This window comes from Globicephala melas, chromosome 20 (assembly GCF_963455315.2).
Source record: "Globicephala melas chromosome 20, mGloMel1.2, whole genome shotgun sequence".
NCBI classification, from domain to species: Eukaryota; Metazoa; Chordata; class Mammalia; order Artiodactyla; family Delphinidae; genus Globicephala; species Globicephala melas.
This window is the reverse complement of record NC_083333.1, coordinates 30725592-30750573: the sequence shown is the minus strand read 5'-3', so window position 1 is coordinate 30750573 and position 24982 is coordinate 30725592. Positions and strand designations below refer to the sequence as shown.

At 61.8% G+C, this 24982-nt stretch overlaps 1 protein-coding gene across 9 annotated transcripts in view; it reads left to right on the top strand.

The window, feature by feature from the left end:
- The window catches only part of RBFOX3 (RNA binding fox-1 homolog 3), a 447315-nt gene that overhangs the window by 418173 nt on the left and 4160 nt on the right, over window positions 1-24982 (top strand). For 6 of the 9 annotated variants that reach the window (XM_060290530.1, XM_030837899.2, XM_060290525.1 and 3 more), the window contains 10 exons: window positions 5585-5839; window positions 12939-13076; window positions 15063-15116; window positions 15937-16029; window positions 17624-17684; window positions 20947-21000; window positions 21301-21433; window positions 21898-22078; window positions 22981-23042; window positions 24002-24080. In XM_060290530.1, the coding sequence (XP_060146513.1) occupies window positions 5618-5839; window positions 12939-13076; window positions 15063-15116; window positions 15937-16029; window positions 17624-17684; window positions 20947-21000; window positions 21301-21433; window positions 21898-22078; window positions 22981-23042; window positions 24002-24080 (1077 nt within the window). In that variant the 5' untranslated portion in view covers window positions 5585-5617. The remainder of the gene's footprint in view (window positions 1-5584; window positions 5840-12938; window positions 13077-15062; window positions 15117-15936; window positions 16030-17623; window positions 17685-20946; window positions 21001-21300; window positions 21434-21897; window positions 22079-22980; window positions 23043-24001; window positions 24081-24982) is intronic. The other 3 variants (XM_060290529.1, XM_060290531.1, XM_030837901.2) reach the window with 3 other exon arrangements.

The window sequence follows — 24982 nt, the reverse complement described above, 5'->3', positions numbered from 1 at the left end:
CCCGGATGCAGGAGCAGAGACAAGGCCGTTAGCCACAGGGCCTCCCTGAGAGGCTGGCCAGGCCCTCCCTGGTCAGAGCCCCTCCCTACCTGTCCCTTGGGCTGGACAAGCGCTCCCATCCCACGTCGCCGTGTCATCAGGATCCAACAGGGAGCAGGTGGCTCACTGGCTCTAGGATAACATGAGTTTATTTACAAGGAGATTCTCTGCAGAGGTGTCTGGAGGATGGGCAGAGGGTCACCACCAGGAACAGCGCAGAGCTGGTGGTGACAGACCTGTTACCACCCCAGGCCTAATGGTCAGAGGAGGAAGCAGCAACTGAGACTGAGAAGGAGGGGGGATCCAGGAGCAGCCCCTCGAGAGGGGGGTCTAGGTCCCCCTTGGTCTAGGACAGAGACGGCCTCCCAGGGAGAGAGCAGGGGAATAAATACCCCAGACTCACTCCCCTGCTCCGGAAGCCAGAGGACAGAGCCCTAGCCTCACCCTCATGGCCAGCCACACAGCCTCCCCCGACATCTTCCTTCCTCCCGAATCGGTCCACCCTCTGTGTCCGTTGCCCTCAGTTCCCCTTTGCCAGATGAAAAAACTTTGATCTCTCTAGAACTTACTGCCTTCCAGCCACCATCACTGTCGGCTTAGAGCGGTCAGTTCCCGCTGGGCCAGAAACTCCTCCAGGGCAATAAAGAGAGTGGTGAGTAAGGACCAAGAAAAGAGAGCGCGTCTGGAGAGAGACTAGGAGTCGGCGCATTCAGCGCAGCCGAGGGGTCAGGCTGGATAAGTACCGCGAGCTGACCATTAGGTTGTCAGGTGGCAGAGGTGGGAACCTTGCCCAAGGTAGTTTCAGGGGATGGTGCCAGGGAGAACCGGCTTGGGGTGGGATTACGAGGGAACGGGAAGAAAGGAGTTGCAGCTGCAGGTCTAGGCAGCTCATTCAAGAGACTTGGCTCTGTAGGGAAGCAGTGCACGGGCTTTGTAGCTGACAGAGCCGTGTGGTCGAGGAGGGTTTTCTTTTCCTATCATGGCAGAGAGTAGACAACTTGCCAGAACTGTGAGCACATGTGGGTGACAAGGACTGGACAGCAGTGTGCACTGAAGCGACTGGTCACAGACAGGAGCGGGGACGGGAGGGAAGGCCGAGGGTAGGACCACAGGCAGGGAGGTGAGCAGGGGAGCATGGACGTTGTCTTCCATTTGCCGCGGGAAATAAGCAGCATGGTCATCACTGAGGGTGAGGCTAGTGGAGCACAGTTGGAGGGTTGAGGAGGGAGAGTGAAATGGTCATTGAGAGTGAGGGGCAGTGGCCGGCAGAGGGAAGTGATCTAAGGAAATCAGGGTGATTTGGTGCTTTTCTCCAGTTGTGGGCCACGGAGTGGAGTGGGCAGAGGTGATCTTACTGGTTTGCCAGGCCAATGTGATGACAGGAGAGAGGAACAGATTTGCAGAGGGAGTGGGGATACGTGACCCGACCATAGTCTTTAAACTTTAACCCGTCTGTCCATCGACTCATCCATTCACCTTTCATCAATTCACTCTCCATCTGTCTTTCCATCCATCTTTTTATCCATCCATCTATCCACCCATCCACCCCTCTGCCCATCCATCATTCCATTCATCCACCCATCCAGTGTGCACTGAAACTCTTCCGAGTACAGCAGTGTTGTGCTGAGTACAGGGCTGTGGGGATGGAGGTACAGGGATGTGGGGATGGAGGGTGAGTGAGTGGCCCCCATTCTCTGGGAATTCATGAACCCCCGGGGAGCCAAACAAGTTCACAAGCTGCTCTGAGATCATCTGAAACCATGAGGCTATCTGAGATGAGCCCCATGGCCTGGCAGGGGGACTCTGCTCAGCTCATGCCGCCAAGCTCAACCCCTCCCTCATTGTGGCCCCAACAGACCAGGGAAGAAGGAAGAAAAGGAAAGTGACAAACACTGTTGCAACCCTCTGTGTGCCAGGCAGCTAGACAGCCTCTCAGGATGAACCTGATTACTCACTGCTTTTCCATCCTAGCCTGGTCTGGCGGCTCTCAGCCCAGGCTACACTTCAGAACCTCATGGGAAAGTTTGGTCGTAAAGTTGGGCTGCCCTTTGATGGGGTCCAGCCATGCGTGTGCAGCCAGGGTGAAGGCCACTCATGGACGACAGCCACCATGCGTGGGCGTGGAGGACACCCAGGGCAGGGGTGTCGAGAATTGCCCAGGACCCACCGAATCACGCCAGAGATGACCACTGCAGAGAGGATAAACGGTGACCTGGGGCCACTCGGTGGCCAAGATGGTGGATTGGAGCCCTCCCTGTGCTTTTGCGCATCTAGACTGTCACTAGGCTGTGGAATCTCACCTCCCTCCAGTCCCCCCCGCCCCCCGCACGAGGAGCAGAGGGCCAGGTTTGGGAGCCGGTGGCTACTGGCAAGTCACTTCGCCCCGTACCTCAGCTTTATTAGCTGTGAAATAGGGAGGTGGCGTCTACTTTGTAGGTTGGAGGGAGTTCGATGAGTTCACGTCCGCAGAGCAGGGAGCACCAAGTGCTCAGATGTGCTGACTTTATTATGTTGCAGATGTCCCTCGATGTCCCCGTCCCATAGCTGCTTCCTGCCCACCCCAGACCCCTCCAGACCCTGGCACTCAGGACTCCAAACACACCTCCCAGCATTCCCACCGGGTCGAAGCTTCCCCTGACAGTCTGGGCTCCGGGCTCCTGCCCAGGAACCACGCAGTGGGAGTGATCAGCGGCTGCCCCTCTGCCAGCACGGGACCCGGGGAAGAGTGCACTGGGGAGAGCTATGGGTGGGGTGGTAAGGAAGCAGACGGGAGAGGAGCCCCCCTTTCCTGGAGCCTTGGAGGAGTGGGGAAGAGGGGGCCCTGGGAAGATGTAAGTTAGTGAAGGTTCTAATCAAATATTTATCAGTTAATTGATATCCGGAGGCTGCTGACAGCACCCTCTCCCTCACCCTGGCCTGTCCACACTCCTCGCCTGGCTCTCCACCCCCCACTCCCCTCGGCCCCTTGCCCTCGCCGTCCTGGAGCCTGGCTGCTCGACCTCTGCCAGCCTCCCTCCCGCCTTGCTGGCCCCCTCCTCCCTCATCCTGAGCCCACCCCTTCCTTCTCCCTCGGGCCGGGAGCCGGGGACGTTGCCAGCACGTTGGCCGACTGGGTAATGGGGCTTTTCGGCTACTTGGGATCAATGAGGCGGGACCTTCCAGCAAGGAACGGGCCCTTGTGAGTGTGTGCAAGTGTGTACACGCGTGTTTCCCTCCACTCGTAAGGGGCGTGATCTCTGCCCCAGTTTCTGCAGAGAGAGGGGAGGGACCTGGGGGCTTCACCAAGGAGGACGTAGAGGACGGGACTTCTCATCAGGCGTAGGGTCACCCCAGGAGTGAGGGGTGTCAGCTGCGAGGCAGTGAAGGCTGGCACTGGGGCCTGGGGAGCAGGGCAGGGCTGGGCCCCAGGCAGAGAGGTGGGGGCCTCAGGCCTCCGGCTAGAAGGGAGGTGAGCAGGCAGACAGTGGAGGGGCAGGGCTCCAGCCTGAAGGCAGAGAGGTGGGGGCCTCAGGCCTCCGGCTAGAAGGGAGGTGAGCAGGCAGACAGTGGAGGGGCAGGGCTCCAGCCTGAAGGCAGAGAGGTGGGGGCCTCAGGCCTCCGGCTAGAAGGGAGGTGAGCAGGCAGACAGTGGAGGGGCAGGGCTCCAGCCTGAAGGCAGAGAGGTGGGGGCCTCAGGCCTCCGGCTAGAAGGGAGGTGAGCACCAGGCCTTGTGCTCAGTCTCCATGGCGCTCAGGCCACCCCCCACCCTAACAACTGATTCAACATCTGGGTAGTTGGATTTACTCCCCAATGGATAGCAGACGCCACCAGGGCAGGGGCTGCCCACCCGGGTCCCCACCAGAGCCACAGGCCTGGCACCCCCAGCTGCCCACTAAACAGTTTCGGGTGAATAAATTGTCACCAATTGAAGGCGCAGCGTCGAGCAAGCCAGCCCGCTCACTGGAAGAAGCATCTGTCTCGCGGGGGAGATGGACAAGGAGACAGACGCTAAAACTGAGGTCAGAACACGCAGAGGAGGGCTTCCCTGGTGGCGCAGTGGTTGAGAGTCTGCCTGCCGATGCAGGGGACACGGGTTCGTGCCCTGGTCCGGGAAGATCCCACATGCCGCGGAGCAGCTGGGCCCGTGGGCCATGGCCGCTGAGCCTGCGCGTCCGGAGCCTGTGCGCCGTGACGGGAGAGGCCGCAACAGTGAGAGGCCCATGTACCGCAAAAAAAAAAAAAAAAAAAAAACACGCAGAGGTTGATGGGGGAGCGCGGGAGCACACGTGAGGTCCCAGGGCATCGGGAAAGCAGTCACAAGGGTCAGCCGTCCCTGTGTGTGCAAGGGTCCTTCCACGCTGGGAGGCTACTCCAGTGAGAGGTGGCCCCTGTCCTTCCAGGTGGTGAGGAACCCTCTTCCCTGGAGACACCCTCAGAAGGCCAGGGGCCACCTCCTCTGCTCCCCAGTGTGTGTCCACAGCAAGGGACAGCCGGAACCCTGCTCCACCCCTACCTCCCCTGGCACCACGAAGGACCCCAGTGGCTTCTCTGGGGCTGAGGGACCTGCTACCAGGGCTGCTCTCTATGCCTGACGTCAGTGGTTCTCACAAGCCCCCAGAGTGCAGGAGGTCTGGGGCGGGGCCAAGAGTCTGCCTTGCTACCTGCTTCCAGGTGGTGCTGTTGCTGCCGGTCCTGGCACCCCATTTGGAGAACCGCTGCCCTGGGCTGTTTCCGGGCCCTGCTAAGGGTCAGGGCTTCTAAGGGCCCCCAGCATGGCTGGGATCAGCGTCGAGGGAGCACTTTCCCTCCTGGGGCAGCAGGCCTTCGAGAGGGTGGGAGGGATCTTTGGGGCATCTCCGGGATCCTCAAGACAGAGGCGGGGACCCTACTTGCCCCCCGATAGCACCTCACCCGGTGGCCACCGTGCGGCCGAGCTGTACCAGGCTCCATGTCTGCACAATCAACTCCAATCCTCTTCCCTGCAGGCTGTGAATCGTTTTCGTCACTCTTGCTTTACTGATGAGAAAACCAAGGCTTAAAAGCCTTTCTAAGGCGGGAGGGAGAGGGTGTGGCTATCAAGGGCCAAAGGAGGGCTTCTGGTGCTGCTGGGACGTTTTGTATCTTGACTGGACCTATGTCACTCTCCTGGTGGGGAAGGTTTCACAAGATGTCACCACTGGGGAACACTGGGTAGAGGGTACACGGGATCATGCTGAGATATTTCTTACAACTGTTGTGTCTACAGTTATCTCAAAATATTTAATTTTTTTTAATTAGGTGGATTAAAAACAAAAAAAATCTTCAGTGTACTCAGGCCTGACGAGTTTGCACAAGTGGCCTCAAACACAGAGGTGTCTCACCCCAGACGTGGCTGCCCAGAATTCCCCCTGCAGCCCGGCTCTGAGCTGGTGCCCCACGCTGGGGGAGCCCCCCTCCTAGGGGGCATGGAAAATGCTGCTGAAAGTACAGTTGGAGACCACAGAGCCTTCTGGAGAGGGGGCAGTGAAAGGGGGCAGTGTCCAGGCCACACGGAGGTCTAACCAGCCTTGCTCTCTCCTTCCCCAGGGCAATCAGGACGCCACGGCTCCGCCTGAAGCGATGGCCCAGCCCTACCCCCCGGCCCAGTACCCCCCTCCGCCACAGAACGGCATCCCCGCCGAGTACGCCCCGCCGCCACCGCACCCCACGCCGGACTACTCAGGCCAGACCCCGGTCCCCCCAGAGCACGGCATGACCCTGTATACACCAGCACAGACCCACCCGGAGCAGCCCGGCGGTGAGACCAGCACACAGCCCATGGCAGGGGCCCAGACAGTGCCGGTAAGGGCCCCCCAACTTCAGAACCTCAGGGGGAGTGCCGGTGGGGAAGGGGCCTGGGGGCCTGTGTACGGAGAGGCAGCCCCATAGCAGGGGTCCCCGCCCCCAGGAAGGAGCGCCTAGCCTCCAAGCTCATCGCCATCCGACCCCAGGGATCTTTCTGGTGGGCAGGTGCCACGGAGGGGCAGCCAGGCCCACCGCCTCTAGCTACCCCCCCCCCACCCCGGTCTCCCCGAGCGGCAACTTCAGGCCAACTCTCACCTCATCTGGGAGATGGAGCGTGTCCTCAGTGGTCAGTGACCTGTTAATGGGAAGTGAGAGAAATGGGCGAGGCCAGTGGCCTGGGCTTGCCCGGCCCAGCGGCATCACGGGGGCAAGCAGGGGGCGGCGGGGGGGCGGGGAGGGGGCTGGCGGCAGCAAGGAGAGGCCCAGGGCCCCTCAGGGCTGTCTCAGGTTGCAGGCACTCCTATCATTGCTAATCACTTGTAATCTACCTGCTTGGCTGCCCTCCAATCAGATAGCTTCAATTATGTGGTTGTAATGCAGCCCCAAGGAGAAAGTGCTGAGCCGGGCACTTCTCAGAGATTTCCTGATAGCCAGGGTCACGTCCAGGAGTGGCCGCCGCCCCTGGCCAACCGGGGTGGGCGCCCTGTGAAGGTAGCCCCTCTGGAGACCAGGCTGCCGCATCCCCTCCCTGACCTCCTCCGCTGCATTCTCCGGGCGCCCACGCCCCGCCGAGCTCTGGGGCTTTGCGCTCGTCCAGTTGGCCCTGCTGATCTGTCCCATTGCCGGCTAGCGGGGCCTGGCAGGAGGCCAGCACGCCTGTGCTGACCGGGAGTGACACCACCCATCTGATGGGTGCCCCCCTCTCACCCAACCTGGCTCCCACGGTGTTCCCCTGGATCCAGATATCACCTACCCTCCCTGTGCAAGCAGCAGCATCCAGGCTCTGGGGAGACACAGCCGCCCCCAAGCTGCCCCCTGGGCTGGACCAGACCCCAGCCGGTGCCCTTCCTGCCTGCTCGAAGCACCTCCCAGCCTGAGTCAGCACCAAAGCCACCAGGCTTTTCCATTATCCCAGTGTCCCTGGTACAGGGTGTCTGCCATAGACACCCCCAGGGTTCCACGGATGAGAAGGGCAGCGCCCACGGGCCTTAGAATGGGGAGGCAAACCATAGTTCCCTGGTTTAGCTTTTCCACCTCGGAAAAGAGAGGTGAGCACGGGAGCCAGAGGGGCTCCCTGTGAACAGGTCACGGCCGGCCAACCGGTCTCTTTCTGATGGACAACAGCAGACGGGGTGTATCTGGAAAAACCTCTCACAACCTCCTTGTGAACAAATACTGACCCCCAGAGGTTTGCCCTGGAAGCAAGCCTGGGAGACAAGAGGGTCGGCCTTGCAGCTGACACAGAGGGTGCCGAGACCGACAGCTAACACCCTCCAACGCCTCGACAGCACAAACAGAGGCCTCCTGGACCCCCTGACACAGCCTCACCACGCCAAATTCAAAGTCGTCTCCCTTCGGGGCTTCCCTGGTGGCGCAGTGGTTAAGAATCTGCCTGCCAACGCAGGGCATACGGGTTTGAGCCCTGGTCCGGGAGGATCCCACATGCCGCGGAGCAACTAAGCCTGTGCGCCACAATTACTGAGCCTGCGCTCTAGAGCCCGCGAGCCACAACTACTGAGCCCACGTGCCACAACTACGGAAGGCCGTGTGCCTAGAGCCCGTGCTCCACAACAAGAGAAGCCACCGCAGTGAGAAGCCCTCACACCGCAACAAAGAGTAGCCCCCGCTCGCCGCAACTAGAGAAAACCAGCGCACAGCAACGAAGACCCAACACAGCCAAAAATTAATTAATTAATTAATTAAAAAAAAAGAAAGTCGTCCTCCTTTGGCAGACACTTGCGGGGACCTGCTCGTGCCAGGTGCTGAGCCAGCACTGGGGACACACGGGAAAAATGACCGGCCCTGCCCCGCGGGAGCCGTTGCTGCCCACCAATCAGGGACATAAAGTGGAAGGGGGCCAGTGTTGACCTCCGTGCCTGTGAGAATCCACGGCCCCGGAGAGGACCCAGGAGTCTCGGAGAGAAGCCAACTAAGACATGAGAGTCTCCCTGCTCAGCTGAGCGCCTCCCCGGGAAAGTGCCTGGGCCAGAGAGCCACTGAGCCCGTGAACGGGCAGCCTCGACTTTCCTTTCTTTACCTGAGGCTCTTCAGGTACTGCAAGGCGGTCAGAGTCTGCTGCTCTTCCATCGGGATCCGGAGACCGAGGCCCCACGGGTGAAAGTGACTGGATTAGTAGGTGACCTCGAAGACACCCAGAGCTGCCCGGCAAAGATTTTGGCGTGAGTGCTCTGACTGGGAGTGTTTCTTCAAGCAGGGGCTTCCCACCTTGGGAGCAGCTGGGGAGGGTGGCCGCCGGCCGTCCCGCTCTAAGATTCCAGGAGCCACTTCCACTAGATTAACTCCTGGCACTCACAACCCTGCTTCTCAGCTGTCTTATGTCCCTCCTGTGTCAGGCCTCCGTCACTGCTCTGACTCTCCTCTTGGCCTTCCCCAGGCAGCCTGACGTTAGAAGCAGGAGGTGCGGGGCAGCAGGTGGTGTGGGCTCCAGCTTTTGTCCAGACCTGCCGTCTCCTGTCTGGATTCCGTTTGTCATCACGGTGTCATCTACGTTCTTTTGTCAAAAGGCAGCAGGGGGAGCTGGGTGATTGGGGCTGCTGATGGAGCGGGCCCACCTCACTACCCTGCAGGGCCCCCCAGGGGTGCGAGTTGGGGACCACCTCCCTGGAGTACTCATTCATTCAAGGTCATGCGGGTCCCCTGCAGGTGTCCTCCCCACCCACTTGTCCACCCTCCATCGTGGGACAGCCAGAGGGACCTCCTCTCAGAAGCTCCTCCCCTTCTCCCAAATCTTCCTCTGGGGCCACCTCGCCTTTGCACCATGGGCCTCACACGGCCTGCCCCATGGCTGTCTCTCCTCCCCCACCAGCAAGCGCTGCAGCAGCAGAAACTCCACCCGGAGCAGCGGCCTTTGGTCCCCTGTGCTCTTGGCTCTCGGGGCTTAAGAAAAGTAAAAGGGGTGGACCGTGGTGGGAGTGCACCACTGCAGGGTGAGACTCAGCCGCGTGCTGCCTCCACGCAGGCGTGGTGCGAGCAGACGGCACCATCAGCACCAATGCAGCACCATCAGCAAGCGCAGCGGCCAGCAGAGAGCCTGGAGCGTGGCATCATTCACGGGGTCCAAAGCGGACACACAGCTCCACTCAAGGTTCAGAAGAAGACTTCATGAGTGAACGGCATGAGGACACAGGCGGAGAATGCCTCCTCCAAGGCTGGCTCACCGCCCACCAGGGGCGAGCCATGTCTGGCAGGCAGCTGACAGTCACTGCACGAGTGCCCAGGAGGTCTTGGAGGACCAAAGATGAGGAGAGATGGGGCCATAGAGAAAGGGCATTTCCAGGAGTCTCCCGTGCGGCATCAGCAAGCCGTGACGGCCACCAGGTCCTGGCCTGCTGCCTGTGGCCCTGCCAGACCTAACGAACCCTGCCCAGGGCCCTCTTGGCTTCTCCCTGTGCTGGGCTTGGGGAGGCCCAGGTGAATAGAGCTGCAGGCTCCTCGGAGGGTGCGAGGATGGGACATATGCTGTCCCACCAAGATGGGCTGGCTGCTGCCTTGAAAGGTGGAGGGGGACCCATGACGACTAAGGTGACACAGAGATGGGGAAGACACGGAAGCGAAGCGGCCGAGAGCAGTTGTGGGAGGGAAGAGCGAGTTGCTGCCGCTGTTTCTCTTTTCCCTGCATTTGAGAATCAAAGGCAAAGATTGCTTCAAAAAAGAAAAAGGAAGGGCTTCCCTGGTGGCGCAGTGGTTGAGAGTCCGCCTGCCGATGCAGGGAACACGGGTTCGTGCCCCGGTCCGGGAAGATCCCACATGCCGCGGAGCGGCTGGGCCCGTGAGCCATGGCTGCTGAGCCTGCGCGTCCGGAGCCTGTGCTCCGCAACGGGAGAGGCCACAGCAGTGAGAGGCCCGCGTACCGCAAAAAAAAAAAAGGAAGTAAAGTCCCTTGGAAGGCGGTGCAGGCTGCCTGGACCACTGTGATAAATGGTGGGAAGGCCTCCATCTCGCCTTGGGGCAGCCAGTGTGCTGTTGCACTCTGGGGTTTCTCTGCACATCTTACAATTTCACAGTCATTGAACCCATTTATCTGCCTCTGTCTGCAGCTGCGCTTGGGGGCAAGGGGGGCTCTTTTCTTACTTGTGTCCTGCCCCCATCACCCCATTTCTCCCACCTGACCCTCAGCTGCTCCCCTAAGAGCCTTTGGGGTGGGATGCAGAGGCAGGAGGACCCTGGATCTTGGAGACACACAGTGGGCTCAGTTCTGCTATTAGGAAGGGCCCAAGGTGGGACAGGACAGCCCAGCCCAGCCCAGCCCCAGATGCCCCAGCTTCGTCAGTACCCTCCCGTGGTGTCCCCGCTCCAACCCCTGCCCCGCCCAGGGCTCCCCATCTCCTCTGAGCGCAAGCTGGGCCTTTCCTGTGGCCCTGGCCACTAGGTCGCGCTGACCGCTGCCCTCTGCTGGCCCAGAGTCAGCATTGCATGCCCCTCTCCCACTAGTTTTCCAAGTCTGGGGTGAGTCCACTTAGTCACCTGTACCCAGGAGCAGCTGAGGGCACAGGTTTGTGGGAGGCACGGGGTGGAGGGGGGTGACAGGGGCACTGGGCCCACCCTTACCACTGCCAGAGGGCGGGGCTCAGACCTATGAAGAATCAGCAGATGCACTGTGGGTTCCGCCTTGAATCAGGGGCACAGGTGGGCCCTCTGAAGGTGACGCACAAGCTTATTTTCTGCAAGGAAGAGTGGGACCAAGGGAGGAGGACAGCAGGACAGCTGGGGAGGGGGCTGAGCTCTCGGGCAACTCCAGGTCCCGGGCTTGGGGGGAGGAGCCCACAAGTGTCCCCGAAAAGCCCAAAGGCAGCTGCCCCACGTTGCCCATCAGGAATGAAGCATGCACAGGCCGGATCAGGATTCTCAGAGACTTGCTACCTCACTCCCACCCCACCAGCTGTTCCTCCTCAGACGCCGCCCTGCTAAAGGTGGGCTCCTGGGAGCAGGGGTGGTCGGCACTTGTTGGTAAACCCCCAGGAACAGGCGCAGGACCACACTTGGGCTCAGAGAACACACGCTTGTCAGAACTGGGCCTGCCACGCATGGGATGGCCAACCTGCTGAGCCCCAGGTCACACGTGTCCCCAGGCACACGAGACGATGGTAGCTTCCAACCCACCAATGGGCTCTGATACCCTGTGCTTCCTCTCAACACAGGAGCACAGAGCTGAGGCTAAGGGGCCTTTGAACAAGATGCTCCCGCACCCCTGCAGCCCTCCAGGCCCCCTGCCAGCTCACCCCCGGAAGTGTGCCCAGGAGCTGGTGACATCCCCTCCCCTGCCCTATGGCATCCACTGAGTGCAGGAGTTGGGGGAGCGGCCCTTTCCTTCCAGAAAGGATGACGAGGGTGGCCATCTAGGGCAGGCACTCAGGAGTCCAGAGACATCTCCAGCCACTGGCCTTGGTGAGGCTCTGCCCCTCGGGGTCCATTCCTCAGCCACAGCACGAGGCCTCAGTGACCTCGCCCTGCTCACTGTTCTGGCTCCAAGAAGCTTGTGGTACTGGTCAGCACTCCTTCGGTGGACAGAACCCACCAGAAGCAAACGGGCAGTTCCCGGGGACCTGTGGAAAGTGCTCTCCGGCACCTCTCCTCTCAGCTGTGTCTCCGCGGCCCAGCCTCCCGCCGCCGGCCAGCTGCCTCTGCTCCTCCAGCCACGTGGGAGACCACAGCCACTGGGACTTCCATTTGTGCAAAGTCTACCCCAGGCCTCGAGGACCCTGCCTTCCCCGCTTCACTCTCTGTAGGCCCCCAGGCCGTCCGTCGTCTGGAGTCCTGTCCCAGAAGCAGACCCCCAGACAAAGATTCAAATTCAAGCAGTGTATTGGGCTGGTGATCCCAAAAGACCTGGGAGGAGAGCCGGGACTTGAGACAGGAAAAGGAAAGAAGCAATAAAAGGTGTTTCTGGGCCCGTTATGCCCACAAGGGGCAGAGGCACGAGGGGGCAGAGGAGCCCCACGGGAGGGGGCCGGCGTCTGTCCACCCACCCCATCCGTCACCGGCTCTGATCCTGGGTACTAACGCTGAGCAGCCCGCAGAAGGCCATGGGTGCCAGCCCCTGGGTCACGATGAGCCAACCAGGCCCCTCGGTCAGTCCTCCCCCACTCACCACGCCCAGCCTGCCTTTGGCTCTGGGGATTCAGCAGGGACCAACCAGGCTGAAGGGCAGCCTGGCTGTGAGCTGATGGCCCGTCCCTGTTGAAGTCCCCAGGGAGGAACCTCACATGCACACCACCAGCCCAACCTGCTTGTTGCCCTGCACCGCCTCGGGGCCTCTTCACGGCCTTGGCCTCTCGGGGAGCTGGTGGGAGGGGGGGTCCTTGTTTTGTGGCAGCTTTGTTCCCTGAGACCCAAGTCTTTCAGAGTCCCTCTGTTGACCAACATTTAGCTCCACAATGAGGACCAGCTCTGAAGCACTGGACGTGGCCACCCCTGAGCCTCGGAAGATGCAGAGCCCCAGAGCAGGGTTAGAAGAAGAGGCAGGCAGCCCAGGGGGGGCCTCCCTGTGGGGCAGCACCGCCACGGATATGTGTGTCACGGTGGCTTCTGAAACTTCTCCACTTTCTCATTGAGCTGGAAACCCCAAATGGCGCCCATGGTCCCAGAACTCGGGCCGTCAGGGAAGCAGTGCACTCATGACCTCAAAGACCGTGATAGCCAAGGGACCGCTGACGTCAGACCTCAGTGGACAGGCCGAGGCACGGTGGGAGGACGCACTGGGCCAGGGAGGCCTGGCCCTGCGATGGTGTTGCAGACACAGCCCGGGGAAAGACCTGGAAGTGGGACCTGAGGCTGAGGTGCTGCTGTGCCATGTCTCCTGCGGGTCCCAGGATGGGGACGTCCTAGGGGCCTGGGGAAGACCTGGCACTTAGATGGTCCCCTGCTGTGGGATGGGAGCTGAAGGGGGCACCTCCCAGCCCGGGTCCTCTTCCCGCAGCAGACAGACGACGCGGCACAGACGGACAGCCAGCCGCTCCATCCCTCCGACCCCACAGAGAAGCAGCAGCCCAAGCGGCTACACGTCTCCAACATCCCCTTCCGGTTCAGGGACCCCGACCTGCGGCAAATGTTCGGGGTGAGTGTGTGTGGCCCCTCCATCTGCACTCCCACTCTCAGCGCACAGCCCAGGTGTCAGAGAGGCCCCCTGGGTTTCCTGCCTCCCGTTGCCCTCTGGGTCCAGCCCTGCTTTGACCCGAGCCTGTGGGGTAGGAGGGAGGAGGAGGGATGCAGGCTCTGGGTGGAGAGACCTGCGTGGCTGCCACCTCCACCACCTGCCCCTCAGGCCCAGGCCAGTGCCAGTCAGGTTATCACTCCGCTGGCCTCTCCTTCTGATGAGGGCTCCAGGGACCGCTGTGCCCCCAGAGCGGCAGCCCAGCCTCCTGGCCTCACACCCAGCAGCCCTGCCTGTCCTGTGTGCCTGGGGCCCAGGCACTCAACCTCTCTGGACATCGTCCAGGCCCCAGGGGTGGGGTGGCAGGAGAGCACACGATGGGAAGCATGTGCGCGTTCCGTTCCTGGACTCTCCCTGTCTGTCCCGAGACTTTGCTCTGTAGGATTGCAGCCAGTTGTAGGGTGACTGTGAGATCCTGCAGGGAGGCCCCTAAGTCCCGTGGTGACTTTATTCTGTCACTTGATTTGAACACCTGCAGGTGCTGACACCCACCGGGTGCCAGGGCTGCCCCGTGGGCAGGTGAGGGGGCAGCAGCCAGGGTTCAGCCCCGGCCACAGAGGACACATGCGCCTGGCCCGTGTTCCCTCCCTTTCTTCCCTCTCCCACCCCAAACTCTCCTCCCCCTGCCTGCCCTGTGCCCACTCCCCACTTCTGCCACAAGTCAGGCAGGCTCTGGGCCCTGAACCCCAGCCCTCCCCTCATGCCACCCACCACCCCAGATGGGATCTGTCAGGCAAACAGGAGGTGGCCCTCCTGGGATGGACTCAGCACCTACACCTGCCCTTGGCCCAGATGTCCACTTCTCTTCCTGGGGGCCAGGCCCCACTGGATTTGGGGTTATACCCAGTAGGGTGCAGGCAGGATTTAGAATCATCGGAAGATGAGAATTCTGCCCGCTCTTGGCCCTGGGCCTGGGCAACTGCCAGCTCTCTGAGCCTGGGGCCCCCACTCGGAGCAGCTGGTATTACGATGTTATTAGGTCAGTTCACTTGGACGCCCTTCCAGTCCCGACATCACGGGCCTCAGCACACTCAGTCCCTACAGGCCGCCCAGGGGCACCCATGGTCCCTGCAGGACGCCCATGAGTTCACTCGCCCCTGCAGCACAGCAGCACCATCCTCCCCCTCCAGTACTTGTCAGGGTTGGCATTACCTCACTGTCTGGTTCCACGTCCCTCCCTGCCCACGTGACACCCACCTCCAAATGTTACATCAATTGTATGCACTGGAGACCTCAGGACAGGCCCCTCGGGACCTCAACTGGGATTTTAGGGGACCTGGTTCACAGGTTCCTGGTCTCACGTGCCAGTGAGGGAGACAAGGCTGCCCCTTGGGAGTTCCAGGCCAGCGATGGGGCAGGAAGGGGGCAGCCAGAGCGTCTGGGCCCAGCTGACTGGTATGTCCTGGTCAGGCAGAAGGGCCTGGGGTCACTTCACCCTGCCCCACACACAGCCCAGCCCCAAACAGCACAGGCAGCAGGCAGTGCAGGGTCCCTCCCTAGCACTTTCTCTCTTCCAGGGGCTTCTCTCCCTGGCAGCACCCCACCTTTTGGGAAGGACTTACCCAGAACCCATGTGTGTGAATTAGGGCTGTCTGTCAGCAACTTGTGTCAAAGTCCCAGCAGGGAGAGGAGAGGATGCTGACAACACCGCAGATGGGACCAGCATCCTGGAGGGAAAAGCTCTCTGCACGGGAAGATGGGGAGGGATGCCCCCCCGCCGCCAGGCTACCCAAGAGCACCTTCATGTCCCTGCAGGAGGTGGAGAGAGGGCCGGGGGCAGAGGACCTGACACAGGCAGGGGGCAAGGGTCCCCTGGGGAGCAGGCCAGCCGGGCCAGCAGTCTTAACACACCCTCTCCTGTCTCCCCCACCCCCATCTCTGTCTCTGCAGCAATTCGGAAAAATTTTAGACGTGGAGATCATTTTTAACGAGCGGGGCTCCAAGGTGGGTGCCGCCCAGAGGCCGCCACCATTACAGCGCCCGGCTGTAGGTCCCGCCAGGCTAACGTGTGAAATGTGCATTTGCTTCCTGGAGAGCTCCGAGCCTGAGGACCCCTGAGCGACACGGGTGCTTGTACTCCCCGCTCCTCCGCCCGCCCCACCCTCCCCACCCCGCTGTCTGTGTTGTCGCTGCCGCTGCTGAGGCTTCCTTCTCTCTAAGTCGCCAGGACCTCTCTGTCTGCACTTGGAGCCCCGGTCCCTGGGCCTGGGTCCCCAGCCTTCGAGCCGCTCCCCCGGGGGCCACCGGCCTTCCTGGAGCTGCCCGGAGACTCGGTGGAGGGCCTGCAGGGGGCAGGCGGGAGGGTGCCCGCTCCTGGACGGGAAGACCCCCCCGCCCCGGTTGGGGCTCCTGGGATGACGATGGGTGAGGCTGCCCCCACTCGGTCCAGAAGCCCAGCCTTGGCCCCCCAGGTGGGGTGAGGGCAACAGTCCTGGCCCCTGGTCAGGTCAGCGTCTCTCTTATAGCTCTGGCCTGTCCCTTCAAGTGCCAGGCGGTCAGCTCAGGTCAGGCTCAGGCCAGGCCAGCAGCTGCCCCACCCCCGGGGCCGTATGTCTCCCAGGCGTCCTGCCAGTGGCACCAGGACAGACCTCTCGGCTGCCCGAGTCTCTCCTTCAACTCACCTGACTCAACCCCTCTCTCTCTCTCTCTCTCTCTCCCCCCGCCCCCCATTGCCCTGCCCCCCCCCCCACTCCCCACGCCTCCTTTTTTTTCCTTTTTCTCATCCTATGTCTTTCTCTCCATGTCTGTCCTTCTCCGCTCACAGGGTTTTGGGTTTGTAACTTTTGAAACTAGCTCAGATGCTGACCGAGCCCGGGAGAAGCTGAATGGGACGATCGTAGAGGGACGGAAAATTGAGGTGCTCAGATAAGTGTGCTGCGGCAGGGACGCCCTTGAGAGCCGCCTCCGGTCACCCTGGGCCCCCGACCCAGCCCCGCTGCTGCCATGCAGAGAGCCAGGCCAGGGCCCCATGGCAGGGCCAAGCTGAGATCGGAGCCGAGCCCACCACCCGCCACGCCTTCTGGGTCTAGGCCTCAGGCTCACCCAAGGGCCCCCCAGCCTGCCCCCTCCCTCTCATTCCTGGAAAAGGTCCCCAGCTGTGGGGCTCAGCCAGACACTGGGAGGAGCCCCAGAGGTCTCGTCTCCGAGGCTTGGCGGCTCCAAGGACCTCAACCAGCCCAGCCTGCCCGTGGCTGGGAGCAGGTCATTAGTCTCACCAAGGAGCGGCAGCTGCCCCGTCCCCCCTCCCCATGCTGCCCCATCCTGCAGTTTGCCCCTTGCCTTTATCCCCCAGAGGGTGGGCAGCAGTACGAGCCAGAGCCTAGAAAGGGATCCAGCCCAGAGGCGCAGAGGGGAGGGAAGGCGAGGGGTCCCCCGACACACCCGCCTCCACCACCCCTTCCCGGGCGGCTGCGTGTGCCCTGCTCAGTGCTGAGGCTCTGGTGTCTGGGAGCTGGGCTTCCCGAGCAGGGCGGGCAGCAGGGGTGGCCAGGGAGGGAGGGCTCAACGGCCAGTGCGGAGCCACTGGAAGAGCGGTGGAAGGACCTGAGGGAGGGTTTCCAGAAGCAGAAGGAGTGCCAGAGGCACCGACCTCAGCCGGGCTCCAGCCCAGCATCCGGCAGCCCAGGCTGCGGCCCCAGGCCCCAGGGGCTCACACTGACGGGGGGAGGCAGTACGGCCCAGACCCCTCCCTCGAGTTCCACACCTGCCCTGCTTTCTCCTCCTCCCTACAGCCCAGCCCAGTCCTCTGGGCAGCCTGACCACGGCCTTAGATGTCTGCACAGTAGGACCCACTCCCTTGGTACCTACCTGCTCCTCCCCCATTGGCTTTGCCCCACCACCACGGGCACGTGTGCCCCCCGCCCCCACAGAAAGCTCTCTGCTGGCCTCAAGGGAAAGGGATGCTGCCTCCACGGGGAGGGGTGACCATCCTGGTGCCCACAACCAGGAGGGCCTCAGCAGCCACCCACGGCAGAGAAGTCTTGGGGGCCATTCTGTTAGCTGCGCTGAGAGCACTTTGGGGAGAGTCCACCAGCCAGCTGCTCCAGTGGCCTTGGGTTGCCAGAGAGAGGCTGGGCTCGGTTTGTGGGAACAGTCCTGTGAACGGCAAAAGCCAGTGGGACTGGATGCAATGCTTAAGCTGAGGGCCCGCGGCCTGGGCCAGGCTGGGCACCAGCCAGTGCTGGGAACAGTGATGGCCCAGGTTCTCAGCCGGGGGGTGAGGTGCGGGCAGCACTCGGAGGGAGGAGGCCCGGGGGGAGGGCAGGCCGTGGTGGGGGGCCAGGCGAGAAGAGGAGGCGGTCCTGTGCCTCGCCTGGGCGTCCCAGGGCCTCCTCCCCAGCCCCCAGCCCCCTCCGAGGCGGCCACGGAGGAGAAGTTCAGAGCAGGACCATGCGGCCAGTGGCCTACAGGCTAATGTTCCCTTCAGCCTCTCCCTCCCTCTCTCTGGGCAGGTCAATAACGCCACGGCCCGAGTCATGACCAACAAGAAGACTGCCAACCCCTATACCAACGGTAAGTGGCCCAAGACCCCAGGGAGGCTGCAGGGGCCACCAGTGGGGACAGGGCCCAGGAGGAGCCCAGGCTGCTGGAGGCCAGCCTCCCTGGATGCTGAGTGCCCCCTCATGTCCCGGCTCTGCCGCGGTCAGAAGGGGGTGGGTCAGCGAAGCAGGAGGAGAGCTGGGGCCACCCGCCTCCACCCACACAGCTGGTGAGACCCCCGTGCTTTCCCGAGCGTGGCCGTACCCGGAGGCCGAGGACAGGCTTCAGGCACGGCGGAGAGTGGCCACTTCCTGGATCGTTCCTTATTTTCTAAGTGTCGAGGCTAGAGGCGCTCAGTATTTAATGAGTATAATGACAGTTAGAGGGACAGCCCCCCACCGCCCACCCCTGGGCCTTGGAAACACGGAAAGGTTGAGGCCCCGCTGGCCATAGTGTGCGTCAGCTGAGCAGTGTGCCCGTGTGCACCTGGACCCGACTGTAAGCAGATGTGGCCAGTCTTCTTTGAAACAAAACAGCTGATGCTAAATGCTGGCTGCAGGGAGGCGTGGAGGGACGGCTCTCAGCCTCTGGGTGACTTGACTCCACCAGGCAAGGACTGGTGCGGGGACTGGTTTGAGTGTAGCTGGGAACTCTTTGGGGCCTTTTTGACTTTGCTCCTCTAGCCAGGGAGCAGCAGCCCTGCTCCACCGGGACGAGTCTCCTGGCAGGACATGGGCTTTGCTTCCCACCCCCACTAGCAGGGAAGAGTGGACTGAGCCACCCCCAGACTCTCTTGTCCTGGTCTGATCAGATATACATGGAGTCAGGGGACCGGCCAGCATGGAAAACCTAGGGCAGGACAGTGGGCAGATCTGCCGCCTGACTCGCCAGCTGGGCCCCCCAGTCTTCCCTCCTGGGGCAGGGCTGGGGCACTGGCCAGACCCCATTTAGATGAGATTCTTGTCGCTCCCATCCTGCTTTTTTGAGGACTAGCAAAGCTCAAATTCTTTCTAAAACTCTGGGGGCTCCCCGGCTTCGCGCCTGTCCTGAGCACACGCTGTGTATGATTTCAGTGACCTGGTGCTCAGCACAGGAAGGAAAGCGGTAGACGTTTTTACAGGCCCAGGGTGATCCAGGGGGCTGCGCAGCCTCTCCCGAGAGCCACACGCCCCTGCTTTCTGGGCAGACCTGAGGATGTGGAGGGACATGGGATTCGGAAGAGAATCCATCCCTGAACAAGTGCACCCTTGGCTCGGAATGGGCACAGAACCAAGGCCGGTTGAGCGACGGGGAGTGGAGAGAGGGAGAAACCTCTGCCCACTTCGGTGGCAAACATGGTTTCATTTAAACATCTTAGTTGGCCTGGGCAAGAGTGACAAGGGCTGCAGTGGGCCAGCCCTGGGTTCCCTGCAGGTGGCAGTGAAGCCCAGCTCATGGGCTCTGTTGACTGAGGCTTCACTCTGCTTAACACTTCAGAGGACTCAATTCATCAGTCGGTCAGAGGGGCAGAAATTTCCACTTCAGGAAATAGACTCGCAAGGTTTGACCAGGTGTTACTATTTGCTGAAGAAACAAAGGATCCACCCAGGTGGGTCTCCGACTGCCTCTGTCATCTGGGGTCCCAGACAGTGAACTGGGGCCAGAGCGACAGGTGGAGGCACCCAGGACTCCAGAATTGGCAGAGGGAGGGGCCAGGGCCATCCGAAGCAGAAGTACAGCCTCTCTGACTGCACGCAGGAGAGCTGCCAGATGGGACCTAAGGGAGGTGGGCTTGGGTCACGGGCTCAGGACTCTGCTCCATCGTGGATTTCTACTAAGAAGACTCAGTTCTTGGGACTGGAGGTCATCCCAGAAGATGAAGCGTTTCTTCCCTCCTGACCTGGTATTTATAGAAGATTCCAGAAGCCTAGCAGCAACGTTCAGACGCAAACATCTGTGCTGGTCATGTGATGGTGGACCAGGGATGGAAGGCGACCCATAGTCTCATGGAGAGTGTGGAGAACGGGCCCCCAGGAGGAACAAGGCCCCAGAAACTCTGCCCTGGACACCTCCCGGCCAGCCCAGCAGTGGAGCTGTTAGAATCTGGACTTGAGACATGGAGCTGGGCTGGGGGTGTGCTGCAAAGATAAGACCCTGATAAGCTGAGGGGCCAGGGGCTGGGCCTGGTCACGTGAGCTGACCCCACCCTCACTTCCTGACCACCTGGAGCTGGTACAGGCTCAACTGGCTGGTTTCTACCCCCAGAGCCTCAGGTGGGAGCAGGCCTTCACCCGTGCGCCTGGGTCTCTGGTGGGAGAGGATGACCAGCCTGCCCACCTGCAGAGCGGGAGAGGCTGGGGGCCAGGGAGTGGCCAGGAACGTGGGCCTGGCATCCCACAGCTGGTCTGGCTCTGCCACTCTCCAGCCCTGTGATTCAAGGCTGCCACGCCTCCCTGAGACTCCATTTGCTCATCTGTAAGATGGGAGGCCGTGACACCTTCCTCGTCGGATGAGTCTAGGACAGTGTGGTATATGGTAAAGTGGTCAGAGGATGCTAGCTGTCCTTCTCATTATCCCTAATCCCAAGGCCCCTCTTCCCCACCTCCTCCCCCGGCAGCCCTCCCACCGGCTGCTTTGGGGGAAAACAGACAGAGGATAGCAAAAGCAGGACTCAGCACTGAGAAAGGGAGCCCCTCGGGAGCCCCGACCCAGGACAGAGATGGGCAGGAGGTGAAGGAGGTCGCCGTGGCTGAGGCCAAGCTCCTTTACGGCAGCCTCTGACCGTCCTGGAAGGCAGCCAGGTGCCCACATGAGACAGCTCCCATGAGATTGGGCCGTCAGGCACTAACGTACCCAGGCCACCAGCAGCCCCCATCCCAGCTGGGGGCCTACAGACGTTGCATAATAACGCGTTCCACTTTCCCTCCTCGTGCTCTCCTGCAGACACTGCAGACCCCAAGCTGCTGGGGCCAGTGCCCCAGGACAGGGAGGGCCTGGGGCAGGCTGGGGAAGGCCAAAATGCGAAAAGAATCAAGACACCGGGAGGATCGTCAGCAGTGACTGGGTCTCTGTCAGGGAGCAGAAAGCACTCAGCCAGTGAGGCTGCAGCATCCCAAGAGGGGCCCAGGGACTGTGTTCCCGCCTAATCCATCTACCCTGACTGCAGACGGAGGGGTCCCGCCCGTCCTCTGCAGTGGCCACGGCCTCGGAATGTCCCAGTGTGGCTCATCCTGGAGTCCTTGGGGTTCCCAAGCATAGTGTGAGTTGGGGAGACAATGGGGAAGACAGTGATTGGGTTTCTTTGCTTCTCTTCTAGGCTGGAAGCTAAATCCGGTGGTAGGGGCAGTCTATGGACCCGAATTCTATGCGGGTAAAGGCTGGAGCTGCGGCGCGGGGCTGGGGCGGGCCTGGCCGGGTATTGGGCGGTCATTGGCCAGTCGTCCTGGGTGGGAGGACGTGGCCAGGGGCGTGGCTAGGCGGGGACGTTTTTCGGGTGGGCGTGGCCAGACCGAGGCGTGGTGGGGCGTGGCCATGTGGGCGTGGCCAGGCGGGATGTGTGGCCCGATGCGGCCGTGGTCAGGCCCCAGCCCTCCTGCCTCCCCTCCTGCCTCCCCTCCTTCCCTTAGCCTTCCCTCTCACACTGTCTCCTCTCCGACGCCCTTTCCTGCAGTGACGGGGTTCCCCTACCCCACAACCGGCACAGCTGTTGCCTACAGGGGCGCGCACCTACGGGGCCGGGGCCGGGCTGTGTACAATACGTTTCGGGCTGCGCCGCCCCCGCCCCCCATCCCGACTTACGGAGCGTGAGTACCTGGGGCGCACAGCGAGGGAGGCTTGGAGAACGGCCCCGGGAGCGTGGGGAGGGGGGCGTGGTGCAGCCAGAGGGGCTAGGCAGCCTTTCCAGCACTGTGGCGCGGGGGTGGGGGGCGGTGGGAACCCCAAACTTCACACAGCAGTCGCTTCCACATCAGTGCACCCACCTCCGCCCTGCCACCGGATCTCAGGGTCTCTGGCATGTGAGGGATGTTTAGAGCCCCAGCACCTTGCCCGATGCCTTAATGGGTGGTGGTCGGCCCTGGAGCTCAGTGGGCCTTCTCTAAGCCCTCCCTGGTCCGTTCCCCGGGGCCCTCCGACCCTAATGGGGGGGGATACAGCTGCCTGGGGTGGAGTAGGGGAAGGGGAAGCAAGGTGGGCCGACGGGCCCCTGGGTTTGTGGGAGAAAGGAGCTGACCAGCAAGGGTGTTACTCTATTGTTATACCAAAACAGGGCACTGGAGCAAACGCTTGTTAAAATGCCAGTCCCATGGGCAGGGCTGGCACCCTGCCCCCTCCCTCCTCAGCAGACACCGGAGCCGGCCTACCCCACCTCTCCAGCGTTCCCACCACTTTCTTGTCCGTTTGCTTCCAGGGTCGTGTATCAGGATGGCTTTTATGGTGCTGAGATTTATGTAAGTGTAGCCCCGGGGGAGGGAGGGTGGAATCTGGCGTTTCGTATGTCTCAGTGAACAGTCAGTGTCTCCCATTCCCAGCCCCACTCCCCCCACCCCCTCCCGTCCTGGGAGCCCAGGGGGCGACCTCAGCACAGGTAAACCTGGGTTATCTGTGCTCAGGGTGCGAGTAGCAATGGATCCCCCAGCAGCCCGATGAGCCAGGCGTGTCTTCTCCGTTTCACAAGGTGTCAGTTGTATGATGGGGACAGTGGGTGAATCTCCCATATCCCTAACAGCATTGGGGTCACTGAGTGAGCCCCCATAGGCACCCTGTGTCCATTGCAGAGGCCAGAGAGAGACCAGGAGGTAGAGGCTCCAGGGCAGACCCCCTTGATGGGGTCCTGTCTCCTCTCTTCTTTCACGGGGCTGCACTTACTGCTTCCTCTAGCTCGGAGCCCTTGCTGACGACCCCCACCCCCACCCCACACAAGACCTCATTTCCATCCCGGGTGGTCGCCTGTAATTCAGCAGTCCATTGGTCAGGGCTAAGACTTGGTCTGAGTTAATGCCCTTTGCCCTTGTCCCATCCCAGTGTCCAGGATAGCACCGAGCCTCCATACCCATCAGCATCAGAGTCAGGGCTGCGCTGGCCTGGTGGCGACTCTGTGAGCACCTACCGTGTGCCAAAGCCTTGAACACAGCCAGACATATCATTGATGCTCACCCGTGTGTGTTGAACGCACAAATGGACGCATCAATGAATGAGGTGAACAGAAACCCCACCTTGAACCATGCCACGAAACCAGAAGCCAGGTGCCCCCAGGCCTGCACCAGCTGCCCCTCACCTGGCCAAGATGAAGGTTGAAATGCTGTGTCCAGCCCACTAAGCCCGTGTGCCGTGTCCTCCCCTTACCCTGCAGGGAGGCTATGCCGCCTACAGATACGCTCAGCCCGCAGCAGCCGCGGCCGCCTACAGCGACAGGTACCCGCGGTGGGCGGGGGCGGGGAGAAGATGGATGGGTCGTCGGGCTGGGCTGGGACAGACAGGAACCCTCACCCACAACACTCAGGGCCTGGGGGTGCCTCCCTTTGGTGGACACAGGGTCTGGGCAAAGGAGAGCAGGTCCATGTGAGCTTGGAGACCCCAAGCCAGCAAGCCCCAAACTTCTGTAATCACTTCCTGCCTGCAAGAGAGGGGAGCCTCGGGACCCCCTGGTTCTCGGGTAGCGGACAGCTCCTCTGATGCCCAGCCCTGGAGGCCTAACCCCCCTCCCCAAGCTCTGGAGGCCCGAGTGAGAAAGGTAATTAGGAGCGTTTGCTTCTGCTCGGGCACGCCTCTGACGCTTCTCAGCGCTCCCAGGCCTGAAACCCTTCAACCCCGAGAAAGAAAGGCAGAGTGTGTGCACCTTGGGAGCAGAGGCCTCTGCCCACCTGGAAGCACACCCAGAGGCCCAAGGGGGGTTCTCTTTTATTTTGAGGGTAGGTCTTGTGGGGGGGGCTGGCCTGTCACCTTTCCCTGTGGGCACTCGGCCTGTTGGCTGCAGGGCTGCAGGCTGGGGAAGCGTGCGGGCTCCAGTACCGGCCAGGCGGTGGGCGCTTCGTGGAGGACAGCCATCGCGTGCCGGCTCTGGCCTGGGAACTGCCCAGCCCTCCCTCTCAGGGGCAGGCGGCACCCTTGGACCCACACCTTCCTCGCAGCCTCACACTGTGTCTCAGCCTGTGGGTCTTGTCGGGGGTGCAGCAGGCCAGCACTCAGGGTCAGCACTCGCTGGACGTGTTCAGAGGGTGACCGGCTGTGTTCCCTCCAAACAGGCAGGAAGAAGAAGGGGGCGTGCAGGGGAGGGAGGGGCCTTGGGGCGCCGTCTGGGAGGAGGCAGGAGACCTGCTGGCCCCCCAAATGCCCCGTTGCCCACACCCCACCCCCTGTGCTCACCTCCCCAGTTATGGCAGAGTCTACGCAGCTGCTGACCCCTACCATCACACCATCGGCCCCGCGGCGACCTACAGCATTGGAACCATGGTAAGGAGGCTGGGGCCTGGCTGCCCTGAGCCGTGACGAGACGGCTCGCGCTGCAGCCAGGTGTGTGGCGGGGGGCGGGCGAGCGGGCAAGCCCTTAGGGGAATGACCCAGCCCTCGGCCTGGCGCCTGGAAGACAGAGGCCTGGATTTGAGTTGGAGGAGGACTTGCCCTTTTGTGCCCTTGTGGAATTAGAGGGAGGCAGGTCTGCCCAGACAGTCGGCTGCCCAGTAGTGACGTCTGGTCGTCTGGGAAGCATCCTGGTGCGGCCCGGTTTTCTGAGCCCTGTAACGAAAGTCCCGTCCGGGCCTTCCATTCCCCTCACCAGGAAAACCAAACAAAACCCTCCGGCAGAGGCTCCAGAGGCAGGCAGGGCCTCCACTTGTCCTCATGTGGGTGTGTCCGTGCCATGGCCCCTCTGTGTTCTGTCACCCCCTTGCTGTACCTTTTCTCACATCGAGGTGGGGAACAAGGGCTACCTGCTGTTTCTCACCCAAGGCCCTGCTCCATGGCCCGTCCGTGGCTCCGGCTGAGTCTGCAGGCCCTCTCCTGGGGAGACGGGGCCTCTGACCACGGGCCGGGGGCGGGACGGAAGGGGCGCACTCCTGGGCTTGCTGAGGCCGGAGGTGTGTGGGCCAGTGTGTGTGTGTGTGTGAGCGTGTGTGTGTGTGTGTATGGCCAGCCGTTGACACATACAGCCCAGCTCACTCTGTACCCCCAAATCTGCTTGCAGTGGACACCTACCTCCCAGGCCCATCCCACCCCCAACCCCAGGGGGTGTTACTGTCGGTTTTTAGCTAGCTTGGCATCCAGCATCAAAGATGAAAACATTTTTGCGGGGGTCAAGAGGGAGGAGGTTCAGAGACAATACAGATTTTTTTTTCATCTCCCTTGTTTTTGATTAC